Source organism: Pan paniscus, chromosome 12, assembly GCF_029289425.2.
Source record: "Pan paniscus chromosome 12, NHGRI_mPanPan1-v2.0_pri, whole genome shotgun sequence".
Lineage (NCBI taxonomy): Eukaryota > Metazoa > Chordata > Mammalia > Primates > Hominidae > Pan > Pan paniscus.
This window is the reverse complement of record NC_073261.2, coordinates 108,830,598-108,844,101: the sequence shown is the minus strand read 5'-3', so window position 1 is coordinate 108,844,101 and position 13,504 is coordinate 108,830,598. Positions and strand designations below refer to the sequence as shown.

The window sequence follows — 13,504 nt, the reverse complement described above, 5'->3', positions numbered from 1 at the left end:
TACCAGGAAGGAATACCTCAAAGCAGACATAAAAGAACTGAAAGAATAGATACACAAAAGAAGGTAATAACAAACAAGAGGAGTAGGTAAAGCAAGAGAACCCACAGACGGGAAGGTAGGAGGGCTAGAACCTCCTCCTAAAAAGAACACACACAGATATGAAGACAAAATGAGAAGATGCATAGGAGAAAAGAGAAACGTGGAAAACACATAGATGGAAATAAAGAACATAAATGAGAAAATCAAGCAAAATGAAAAAAAAAAGACAAAATGGTTAGATAAGATAACTAGAGAAGACATAGATATTCAATATAACTAAAGACCTCAAAAAAAAAACCCAAAACAATGAAACAAAATATTTTAAAGTAAAATTCAACAAATTTTTTAAGAACTAAAAGACTTAAATCGAAATATTGAAAAAGCAATGTTTAGCAATGAAAAAAATCACTGAATTCTAACATTCTGGATAAGTTACAGGACATAATAGACAAACACCAACATAAACAAGATGCTCAGGAGAAAAAGTATGAGCTAAGGATTTTATATTAGGTCAAACTATCCTTCAAACATAAAAGCTAAAGACAAATTCTTATCAACTTGTAAAACATAGAAAATATTCATACACACCATTCTCAAGCAAAAAAGAACAACTTTTCAAATGGCTGCATAGTCATGTGGAAAAAGACAAAATCTATTCCTCACACCATACATGAAAATAAACTCCAAATAAATCACAGATATACAAAAATGGACATATAGAAGTACTAAAAAATCATAGGTAATTAGAACATGTGGAAAAAGGAATAAGAAAAAAAAATCATAGGTGAATACCTCCATAACCTAGATGTAGAGAAAAGCATTTTAACTATGACCCAAAATCCAGATGTAATCAAAGAATGAAAAATTGAACTAAATAAAAATAATCTTTTCATGGCAAAAAATATATATGCAAATTCAACAAAGAAATCAAGAGAAAAATCTGCAATATTTGGCTAATACTCCATATATATATATATATATATATATATATATATATGTTAAAAACTTAAACTTTGAGGGGAAAAACACCATAGAAAAATAATTTAAAAAAAGAATAGATAATTCACAAGGTATAAAAATGATTCTTAAATATATGAAAAAATGTTGAGTTTTATTCATAATGATGGAATGTAATTAAAGTTACATTAATATACAATTTCTCAGCCATCAGACAGGCACAAATTACAAAGCGTAACTATACACTATACACTTTGTTGGCAAAGTTGGGGAAAAAGTATCCTTTCTCATACAGGTTGAGCATTCCTAATCCAAAAATTTGAAATTTGGCCAGGTACGGTATCTCACGCCTATAATCCCAGCACTTTGGGAGGCAAAGGCGGGAGGATCACTTGAGGTCAAGAGTTCGAGACCACCCTGGCCAACATGGTAAAACCCTGTCTCTACTAAAAATACAAAAATTAGCTGGGCATGGTGGCAGGTGCTGGTAATCCCAGCTTCTTGGGAGGGTGAGGCAGGAGAATTGCTTGAATCCAGGAGGCAGAGGTTGCAGTGAGCCAAGATTGTGCCGCAGCTCTCCAGCATGGGCAACAGAGTGAGACTGTCCCAAAAAGCAAGCCAAAAATCTGAAATTCAAAATACTTCAAAATCTGAAACATTTCGAGCACTGATATGACGCCAAAAGTGAAAAATTCCACACCTGACCTCATGGGACAGGTTGCAGTAAAAACGCAGGCACACAATGCAGTTTATTTATTCAGTGCCTCCAAGGGAAAAGAGACCTTCCTAGCCCCCTTCAGCTGTGATGTATCTTTTCTGTACATGTATGACATACATACATGGATATGTATGTCACATTTTTTACTAAGTACTTATGTGTGAATTAGTGTAAGAAAACGATTGCTTATATAAATTCAGAATCAGGAATGACAGCGATGTCAAACAACCATAGATTGTTTACATGGATGGCTAAGATAGTAACGTCTTCACTTTCTGATGATTCAATGTATACAAACTTTGTTCCGTGAACAAAATTATTTAAAAATTGCATAAAATTACCTTCAGGCTATGTGTATAAGGTGTATATAAAACATAAATGAATTTTTGTGTTTAGATTTGGGTCCTATCTCCAAGATATCTCATCTATATGCCAATATTCCAAAATCCAAAATACTTCTGGTTCTAGGCATTTTGGATAAGGAATACTCAACCTGTACAATGTTGGCACAAATGCAAAAATGATACACACCCTATAGAGAAGGTTTGAAAATATCTAACAAAACCACTTACACATTTATGCTTCAAACTAGTAAAGTCACTTCTGGAAAATTACTATGAAGATACAGATTCGAGCACTTATATGATGCCACAAGTGTATCCAATAGCACACATATACATGTGTGCGTACATGTGCAAGATAATTCACTGCAGCATTATCTGTAACTGCAAAATACTGGAAATAACCAAAATGCACACACACAGAATGACTGAATAAACTATGGTACAGATCAATGTGTGTGTGCAGACTCACAAAACAGAGTACAATGAAGCTGTAAAAAGAATGAGGAAGATCTCAATGAACTGATATGGAGTGATCTTCAGGTACATTGGTGAATGATAAAAGCAAGACGGTTGACTACCTTTTGTGAAAAAAAGTAGAGGAACCATGGAAAAAAGAAAACACATATGAACCTGCTTACTTTCACAAACAAATAAAAAACATGAAAGATAGAAAATAAAAAAGAACTGTTGCCTATAGGGAGTGGGCCAGGGGAGATGGGGTGGAAGGGATGAAAGAGGGAGAACATTTCCCTGAATATACTTTTGTTTATGGCTTTGACTTGTGAAACCATGTTAATTTCTACATATTCCCCTCAAAGAGAAATGAAATAAACAAGGATCAGAGAAAAATTGAATGTAAACAAAAACAAATAAAAGCATTTCTAAATCAAGTCAATTAATAACTACAACAGTAAAGAAAAACCTAATCCAAATAACTTTAGAACAGAGTAAATTTACTAAATAGTAGAGAAAAAATAATTGCAAACACATCTTGAATGTTTTTCAATAATTTTCTTTTTGTAGATATATATTGTGGAACTGAGTAAATATTAACGTTGTTGAGAGCCAGAATTCCTCCTGTGGAAGAAAAAAAGACAGAAACAAGGAATAGGTTAAGGTTAAAAAGCCCTTTGTGGGACTGGACTGCCACCGGAGACACCAATACAAACTCACGTTTTTAATTCTGTTAACTGAAAGGTACTGGAAGAAATGCTACCCCAGCAACAATTAGCATCCCTAAAATCCAAATTTTGTTTTTAGGTATCATTCCTTAAAAAAAGGAACCAGGGCTCTTTGGAGAAGTTACTGACTCCAAGGCTGGGTCAGGTATAGAATGAGCTTGAAATATTTTGTTATGTCACAAAGTTTAAAAATGCTATTAAAAAAAAAAAAAAAAAACAAGAAGGAAAGCATGTTAAGAAAATGCAGGAACCAGCTTGAAGAGCCTCCATTTGACCAAAGATGGAACAATTTAAATCTTAAAATAGGCCATGCAGTGGCTCATGCCTGTAATCCCAGCACTTTGGGAGGCTGAGGTGGGAGGATCACTTGAGCCCGGGAGGGAGAGGTTGCAGTGAGCCGAGATCCTGCCACTGAACTCCAGCCTGGACAACAGAGCGAGACCCTGTCTCAGAAAAAGAAAATCTTAAGATAAACATGGACCGTAAATGACTACAGTCCATTGAGTAAAACAGAAATCTGTGGAAACTGAATGCAAATAGAAACATTTCCAAATCAAGTCAATTAATAACTGTAACAGTAGAGAGAAAAACCTAATCCAAGTAACTTTACAACACAGTAAATTTACTAAATACCAGAAAAAAAATAATTGTAAACACATCTTGCAGAGGGGATTTGGCAATAATTGCAAAGTCCATATTGCAAAGGCAAGTAAATAAATTAACAAATAGATAAATTGGAGATAACACAGGCTCTTCCTTACAAGTGACTGATAAATATGAAGGATGCAACAGAATTGAAAACTCCTCATTTTGCAAGCAGTATAGTAAAGATTCGTTCAGGTAAGAATCATTAGCAGAGGATAAATCTAGGGATGAAAATATGATGAAAAGCAGGATACTGGCAGGGTTGCAAAGTGTCTGTCTGCAGAATGTTTATTAGTTGCAAGGGAAAAAATAGTAAAGCATATAATGGAAAAATCAATTAACACCTTTACTGGGTGATCAAAATTAACATCATCAGTAAGAGAGAGAGAGAGAAATAGATAGATAGATTATGTGCCTCTGGATGTGATACCCAGAAAACGATACATCATCATTTCTGTAGCATCCTGGCCAAGAACACATATGAACCTAATTATAAGAAAAAATATCGTATAAAATCAAAACAAAGAGCATTCTGTAAAAGAGCATGACAAATGAAATACACGACCCTAGACTGGATCTGATATCGTAGGAAAGACGTGGAGAACCGTCAACATTGGAACTGGACTACAGGTATCAATGTTAAGTTTCCTGTACTTTATAACAGTATTGTGGTTATGTAAGATAATACTCTTATTCTTAGGGAATATATTGAAGTACTAAGAGGTAAAGGGTCATGATTTATGAAACCTACTTTTGAATGGTACAGAAAAAAAAGTAAAGTAATGTGAGTGTATGTATATGTGTGCATGTATACATGCTAAATATATATGGCCTTTCAATAATATTTGAAGTTTTATGATTTTTGATAGAGCTGTCCCTCAGTATCTGCAAAGGAACTAGATCCAGGGCCCCCTGGGCAGATACCAAAATCCATGAATCCCTTTTATAAATGTCATAGTATTTGCATATAACCTATATACATCTTCCTGTATACTTTAAATCATCTCTAGAGATTACTTATAATACCTAAGACAATGTAAATGCTATGTAAATAGTTGTTACACTGTATTCTGTATTTTTTAAAAAATTTGTATTAGTTTTTACTATTGTATTCTTTTTTTGTTGTTTTTGAGTTTTTTCCCCCAGTCTTTTCAATCTGTGGTTGGTTGAACCTGTGGATATGGAACCAGTGGATACAGAGAGCCAGCTGTGTTTACAATAATGGATGCATGTCTATGGCAATTGGATCTAGGCAATTTCTCTATTCAATACATTATTAATTCCAAATGGGAAAATCCACTAGGATTAAAATTTTGTTTGAGCTCCAGTTGCTTCTTAAATCATTACTGCAATTATTTTACTTTATAACTAATAGAAAGAGAAATGTAATATGTGAGTGACTAGCAGACCATGGAATTAAAATTGATTTTGCACAGATAAATAAATAGCTTTTGCTCAGGTTACTAAATTCACTGAATAACAATGAAAATCAGAAAGAACATCATAAAGCCACAATAACTAAAACAGTATGGTTTTTTAACAACTGCCTGTGGCCAGGTGTGGTGGCTCATGCCTGTAATCCCAGCACTTTGGGAGGCTGAGGCAGGTGGATCACTTGAGGTGAGGAGTTCGAGACCTGCCTGGTCAACATGGCGAAACTCCAGCTCTACTAAAAATACAAAAAATTAGCTGCACGTGGTGGTGCACGCCTGTAATCCCAGCTACTCAGGAGACTGAGGCAGGATAATTGCTTGAACCCAGGAGGCAGAGGTTGCAGTGAGCCAAGATTGCACCACTGCACTCCAGCCTGCAGAGGAAGACTCCATTTCAAAAAATCAAACAAACAAAAAAACCAAAAAAACAAAAAAAAAATCCCTGTGAATATATTATCACAAAATTAATTTAATTTTTAAAATCTGCATAATGTACCGAATAGACAAAAAAGTACATGAAAAGGTCATAGAAAAATAAATATAAATAAATGAAAAGATGTTCAACTTCACTCAATGTAAGAGAAACGTACATTAAAATTACGGTTAATTCTTTTTCTTGGGAAATCTATCAGCAAAAAGAATCTAAGAAGGCCACACGCTGTTTAGGCTGTAGGAAAACAGGCACTCTAACACATTGCTAATGGGAATGCAAAATTGGTACAATCCCTATAAAGGGAAATCGGACCATATGGAGTTTATACTACTAAAAAAAAAAACGCTGAGTACATATAAAATAATGCGCATTCACTTATTGTGTTCCACCATTTGCAACAACAAAAGATTAGATTAAAACTCAGCTATCCGTGAAAAGGAGATTATTAAATACAGTGAAATTATAAAAGACAATGAGGAAATATCTATGTGCCGACATAAGAAGATCTTCAAGATATATCACTAAACCAAAATAGCAACTATTCACAACAGCCAAGATATGTAATCAACCCACATGTCCATTAATGAATGAAGAAAGAAAAATGTGTATACACACACACACACACACACACACCAGAATACTATTCAGCTACAAAAAAGCTATAAAAAAGCTGAATAGTATTCTGGTGTGCGTGTGTGTGTGTCTCTGTGTGTGTATGTCTGTGTGTGTGTGTATACACATTCTTCTTTCTTCATTCATTAATGGACATGTGGGTTGATTACATATCTTGGCTATTGTGAATAGTTGCCGTTTTGAACCAACGACAAAAAACACATGACTCTCAATAGATGCAGAAAAGGCCTTTGACAAAATTCAACAACATTTCATGCTAAAAACTCTCAATAAATTAGGCATTGATGGGACGTATCTCAAAATAATAAGAGCTATCTATGACAAACCCACAGCCAATATCATACTGAATGGGCAAAAACTCGAAGCATTCCCTTTGAAAACTGGCACAAGACAGGGATGCCCTCTCTCACCACTCCTATTCCACATAGTGTTGGAAGTTCTGGCCAGGGCAATCAGGCAGGAGAAGGAAATAAAGGGTATTCAATTAGGAAAAGAGGAAGTCAAATTGTCCGTTTGCAGATGACATGATTATATATCTAGAAAACCCCATCCTCTCAGCCCAAAATCTCCTTAAGCTGACAGGCAACTTCAGCAAAGTCTCAGGATACAAAATCAATATGCAAAAATCACAAGCATTCTTACACACCAGTAACAGAGAGACAAATCATGAGTGAACTCCCACTCACAATTGCTTCAAAGAGAATAAAATACCTAGGAATCCAACTTACAAGGGACGTGAAGGACCTCTTCAAGAACCACAAACCACTGCTCAGTGAAATAAAAGAGGATACAAACAAATGGAAGAACATTCCATGCTCATGGGTAGGAAGAATCAATATCATGAAAATGGCCACACTGCCCAAGGTAATTTATAGATTCAATGCCATCCCCATCAAGCTACCAATGACTTTCTTCACAGAATTGGAAAAAACTACTTTAAAGTTCATGTGGAACCAAAAAAGAGCCCGCATTGCCAAGTCAATCCTAAGCCAAAAGAACAAAGCTGGAGGCATCATGCTACCTGACTTCAAACTATACTACAAGGCTACAGTAACCAAAACAGGATGGTACTGGTACCAAAACAGAGATATAGACCAATGGAACAGAATATAGCCCTCAGAAATAATGCCGCATATCTACAACTATCTAATTTTTGACAAACCTCACGAAAATAAGAAATGGGCAAAGGATTCCCTATTTAATAAATGGTGCTGGGAAAACTGGCTAGCCATACGTAGAAAGCTGAAACTGGATCCCTTCCTTACACCTTACACAAAAATTAATTCAAGATGGATTAAAGACTTACATGTTAGACCTAAAACCATAAAAACCCTAGAGGAAAACCTAGGCAATACCATTCAGGACATAGGCATGGGCAAGGACTTCATGTCTAAAACACCAAAAGCAATGGCAACAAAAGCCAAAATTCACAAATGGGATCTAATTAAACTAAAGAGCTTCTGCACAGCAAAAGAAACTACCATCAGAGTGAACAGGCAACCTACAGAATGGGAGAACATTTTTGCAATATACTCATCTGACAAAGGGCTAATATCCAGAATCTACAATGAACTCAAACAAATTTACAAGAAAAAAACAAACAACCCCACCAACAAGTGGGCGAAGGATATGAACAGACAGTTCTCAAAAGAAGACATTTATGCAGCCAAAAGACGCATGAAAAAATGCTCATCATCACTGGCCATCAGAGAAATGCAAATCAAAACCACAATGAGACACCATCTCACACCAGTTAGAATGGCGATCATTAACAAGTCAGGAAACATCAGGTGCTGGAGAGGATGTAGAGAAATAGGAACACTTTTACACTGTTGTTGGGGACTGTAAACTAGTTCAACCACTGTGGAAGTCAGTGTGGCGATTGCTAAGGGATCTAGAAATACCATTTGACCCAGCCATCCTATTATTGGGTATATACTCAAAGGATTATAAAACATGCTGCTATAAAGACACATGCACACATATGTTTATTGCGGCACTATTCACAATAGCAAAGACCTGGAACCAACCCAAATGTCCATCAATGATAGACTGGATTAAGAAAATGTGGCACACATACACCATGGAATACTATGCAGCCATAAAAAATGACGAGTTCATGTCCTTTGTAGGGACATGGATGAAGCTGGAAACCATCATTCTCAGCAAACTATCGCAAGGACAAAAAACCAAACACTGCATGTTCTCACTCATAGGTGGGAATTGAACAACGAGAACACATGGACACAGGAAGGGGAACATCACACACCGGGGCCGGCTGTGTGGTGGGGGGAGGGACAGCATTAGGAGATATACCTAATATTAAATGACGAGGTAATGGGTGCAGCACACCAACATGGCACATGTATACATATGTAACAAACCTGCATGTTGTGCACATGTACCCTAAAAGTATAATAATAAAAATAAAAAATAAAAAAAAAGAATGAGGCCAGGCGTGGTGGCTCATGCCTGTAATCTCAGCACTTTGGGAGTCAGAGGCAGACAGATCATCTGAGATCAGCAGTTCAAGATCAGCCTGACCAATATGATGAAACCCGGTCTCCACTAAAAATACAAAAATTAGATGGGCATGGTGGCATGTGCCTGTCTGTAATCCCAGCTACTCAGGAGGCTGAGACAGGAGAATCGCTTGAACCCGGGAGACAGAGGCTGCAGTGAGCCAAGATCACGCCATTGCACTCCAGCCTGGGCAAGAGGAGCAAAACTCCATTTCAAAAAAAAAAAAAAAAAAAAAAAAAGAATGAAATCCTGTCATTTACAGCAACACAGATGGAACTGGAGGTCATTGTATTAAGTGAAATAAGCCAGGCACAGAACAATAAATCTTGCATATTCTCATTCATATGTGGGAGCTAAAAGAGTTGACTTCATGGAGGTAGAGTTGAATGAGGTACCAGAGGCTGCAAAGGGTGTGTGTCAGGGGGATGGGAGGGGTAATTAAAAGAGATTGGTTAATGGGTACAACCACACAGTTAGATAGAATAAGTTCTGCTGTTTGATAGCACAGTAGGGTGACTTTAGTTAACAACAATGTAAGGAGATTTGAAATGTTCCCAACATAAAGACATAATAAATGTTCGAGGTGATGAAGATCCTAAATACTCTGATTTGATCATTACACATCGTATGTATGTATCAAAATGCCATATGTACCCCACTGGAGTATGTAATAACAACAAATTACCTGGTCAATTAAAATTTTGACAAAATATGTTGACATACCACTAAATGCTTTTCAGAAAGACATTAATGGTAACAACTAATATACTATATTTCCCACATATTGTTTATGGATCATTTCATTTAATCTTCAGAACAATCCCCATTTTGTGAATGAGAAAATTAAAGTTCAGAGAGATAGCTAATTTGCCAAAGTCACATAAATAGGTGGTGGAAATGCAATTTAAATCAAGATACTCTTTCTTCAGAACCTGTGCTCTAATTATCAAGAGCATCTGTTTTTATCAGTAATATGAAAATATCCATTTCATTGAACCTTACTGACCTAGAATATTAGTGTTATTTTCATCTTATTCAATTTGATGTATTTGAAAAATGGCTTCTGTTTTGATTTCCATTTCTTTCATTGCTTATGAAGTTGAACATTTTCATGTCTATATGAACCTTATAGATACACGAAAGCATTTATGTTAAAATGAAATTCCATAATGAGTTTTGTAATAGTTCAGAAGAAAAAAGGTTACTATTTATTGAGAATAATACACATATAAAGGACTACTTCAGCTATAACTATTTGCTATAGTAACACTTCATTCAAATTTAAGACATGTATATGTTTTTCATTTTTTGTCTTGATGATATGCATGAATAATGTGGTAAAGCAGAAAAGCTACCAGCTACCTACCTCATTATTTCCTCTCGATCTCCATGACTAGCATGTTCTGCCTGTATCTTCTGCCTTAATCGATTAATTTCTTTGTCCAGAATTGATGCAGATTTTTCTACTTCTATACGCTCTGGGCAGATTTGTCTTGCTTGTGACATTTTCTCCTAAGAAAGTAGATGTTTATATCTTTAAAACTCTTCTTTGATATAACAATTCATTATACTACTTGTGTCAAAATCTGCAAAGTAAAATTCTGAACTCATGTTTAAGAAATGTATTTTAATTACATTTAATATCAATGTTATTTATATTTATCTAAGTTTTATATTGAAGATAAAGTCCAGAGTAATGACCTCAAGAGAAAACTGCATTGCTGTGTGTAACTAATAAGGTGCAAGATCTCCACAACTTCCTAGTGAAACAAATTTAATGCAGCAGTTACAAAAAGCTTGCTACCCAGGGCATCGAGGTGAGATGTAGGTTTCCACATCCTTTAGGGTTGACTCTGAGCACCAATGGTATTAAAAACACAAACAAACAAAGACCCTCATGGGGTAAAGAATACAAGGCACTTTTACACATAGTACTTTTTTATATTCACAACTTTCTGTATTATTCTTAAACAAATGAGGAAAACAAGTAAGAAAATGAATTACAGAGTTTAGATCATTTTCCTTAAGATATAAATGCAAAATTGGAATCCACCTGTTCTGGTTAGGACAAGGTTGCCTTCAATTTATTCTCCTCTAAACACCGGGTCACTGCTTAGAATTGCCAATAGACATGTCTCGTAGGAGCTAAAATCTAGCCCGGCCCACAGCCCAACTACTCACTGGAAGGGGTGCCTTTTCCGGACACTCAAGGGCTATCCGCTTGCCAAGGTGGGCATCTAAGGAGCTATGTTAGCTGAAAGACAGCGCTACTTTCTAAAGCACTCAGAGGCATAATACAGGACTGTCAGAGTCTTGCCTATTTAAGTCCTCACACTTTGAGGGTCCCTAAGCCTCTTCTGTTGATTCACCCAAACACCTATTACTCTATATGAAACAGAAATTCAGACAACTTGTCTGTTTTTAGAAACATGACATTAGGGAAAACACACTTTAATAATCATGGCTAAGGCTGAAAACAAAATAACTTGAAAAAAATGGTGAAAAACCTCTAGTTCTTTCTCTTTCATATCCAGTTCTCGTTTCTTTTTATTTAAGGTATCTAAGTGTTCTTTTTGTTTTTCTTCATAATGTCGTTTCCCTCGTTTTTGGTTATCCACTTCAGAATCAGCAAGGTTTAATTCATCCTGTTTGAACAAAGCCAGAATAAAAGATTGTTTTAAAAAAATTTCCAGCATAGGTATAAAGATAATAAACAACTCAGTAAAGTGGCTAGGATTATGCTGTTTGAAGAGGCAAGTGTTATTATATCCATATGTGTCTGAATAGAAGTGAGGAGTTTCCCAAATTAGGAAGTCACATTAAATTCAAATTCTTATCTGAATTCCCCATATATTATGGTACTTTCAGTTTTATTTTAATAAACTAGGTGTTTTTGGGGGAATCTACATTAGCCTTTAAAAACTTAAAACAATGCAAGTGTTAGGTATTTACAGAGGACACCTGAAAAAGGATACCTGGTTTTAAAAAGGGTGGGTTGGGGAAAAAGCAAGGATGTGAAAAAATTTAACGCTGATTTATTTAGTCACATCTGGTATAACTTCACAATTTTGAGCATAAAATACAACTGGAAAGAAGCTATCCCAAGATCACTTTAAAAACAAACAGTAGTAGATATAAGGTAAAGATGCATACTATAATGCACAGCCACCACTGGAAAAATAAAACAAGAGGTATAGCTAAAAAACTGGGAGAAGAGATAAAGGAACACTCATAATTACTTGGTAATCTCAAAGGAAGGACATAAAGAGGGAAAGTATGAAGAATAACAAAAACAGGACAATTAAAACACAAATAGTAGCTATTACTTCATGATGAAATACAGAATGCTTTCTTTCTAAGAACAAGAGCAAGGTAAGGACTTCCAGTCTCATGGCTTCTATTCAACAATGTACTAAAGGTCAACAGTTGTTGGAGGTCCTGGATAGTTCAATTAAAATAAAAGGAAATAGAAAGCATAACAATTAGAAAAAAAAAAAGCGTAATACTGTATTTATACAAAAACAGATGATGGCACATAAATTCCAAAAGAAGAACTTCAAAACTGTAAGTGAGTTTAGAAAGGTCACTGGATACAGGTCAATACAAAATTCGGTCATGTATCTATATACTAGGAATAATTGAAAAATGAATTAAAACATTTACTATACCATGAAAAACAGCCAACACATATCCAGAATATATAAAGAACTCTTACAACTCAAAAATAAAAGACCCATAACCCAACTGTAAAACGGGCAAAGATTTAAAAAGACATTTCCCCAAAGATAAACAAATGGCCGATAAGAACATGAAAACTACCAAGAGTATTAGCCATAAGGAAAATGCAAATCAAAATCACAATGAGATACCACTTCTCACTCACTAGCATGGTTAAAATTAAAAAGGCAGAAAATAACCAGTGTTGATAAGGATGTGGAGAAATTGGGACATTCAAACACTGTTGGTGAGAACATTAAATGGTACAGTCACTTTGGAAAAGTTTCAAAGTTCTTCAAAATGAAGTGTAAGCACATAGCTTAGTAATTCCATTCCTAGGTATCTGAGACAAATGATAATACATATCTATACAAAAACTTGTACATGAATGTTCGCAGCAGCAGCACCCAAATGTCCATCAATTGATGAATGCATAAATAAAATGTGAACATGACTAGGCAATAAAAAGTAATAAAGTTCTGACACATGCTACAACCTGGATGAAACTTGAAAACATTATGCTAAGTTGAAGGAGCCAGTAACAAAAGACCACATACTATATGACTCTACTCATATGAAATATCTGGAATAGGCAATCTATAGAGATAGAAAGTAGATTTGTTTTTGCCAGGGGATGGGGACAGGAGAGAATTGGGAGTGACTGTTAATCAGTACGGGTTTCTTTATTAGGCGATGAAAATGTTCTAAAATGGTGGAAATGGTTACGCAACTCTGAATACATGAAAAATCATTGAATTATACACTTTAAATGGATAAATTTTACTGAACAATATATAAATAATGATTAGATCCTGTTGAGTTTTTCTATATCCTTGTTCATTTTTGGTATAGTTGCTCTATCAATTATTGAGGAAGTTCTA

General features: G+C 35.2%; 1 protein-coding gene across 7 annotated transcripts in view; it reads right to left on the bottom strand.

Annotated features, from left to right (window-relative positions):
• SMC6 (structural maintenance of chromosomes 6) overlaps positions 1 to 13,504 on the bottom strand; it is a 132,210-nt gene that overhangs the window by 17,055 nt on the left and 101,651 nt on the right. For all 7 annotated transcript variants that reach the window (XR_010109222.1, XM_055108227.2, XM_055108225.2 and 4 more), the window contains 2 exons: positions 11,414 to 11,551; positions 10,273 to 10,418 (listed from right to left, as the gene is read on the bottom strand). Coding sequence is in view for 6 of the 7 variants with exons in the window: in XM_055108227.2 (XP_054964202.1) it covers positions 10,273 to 10,418; positions 11,414 to 11,551 (284 nt within the window). In the remaining variant the exon portion in view is untranslated. The remainder of the gene's footprint in view (positions 1 to 10,272; positions 10,419 to 11,413; positions 11,552 to 13,504) is intronic.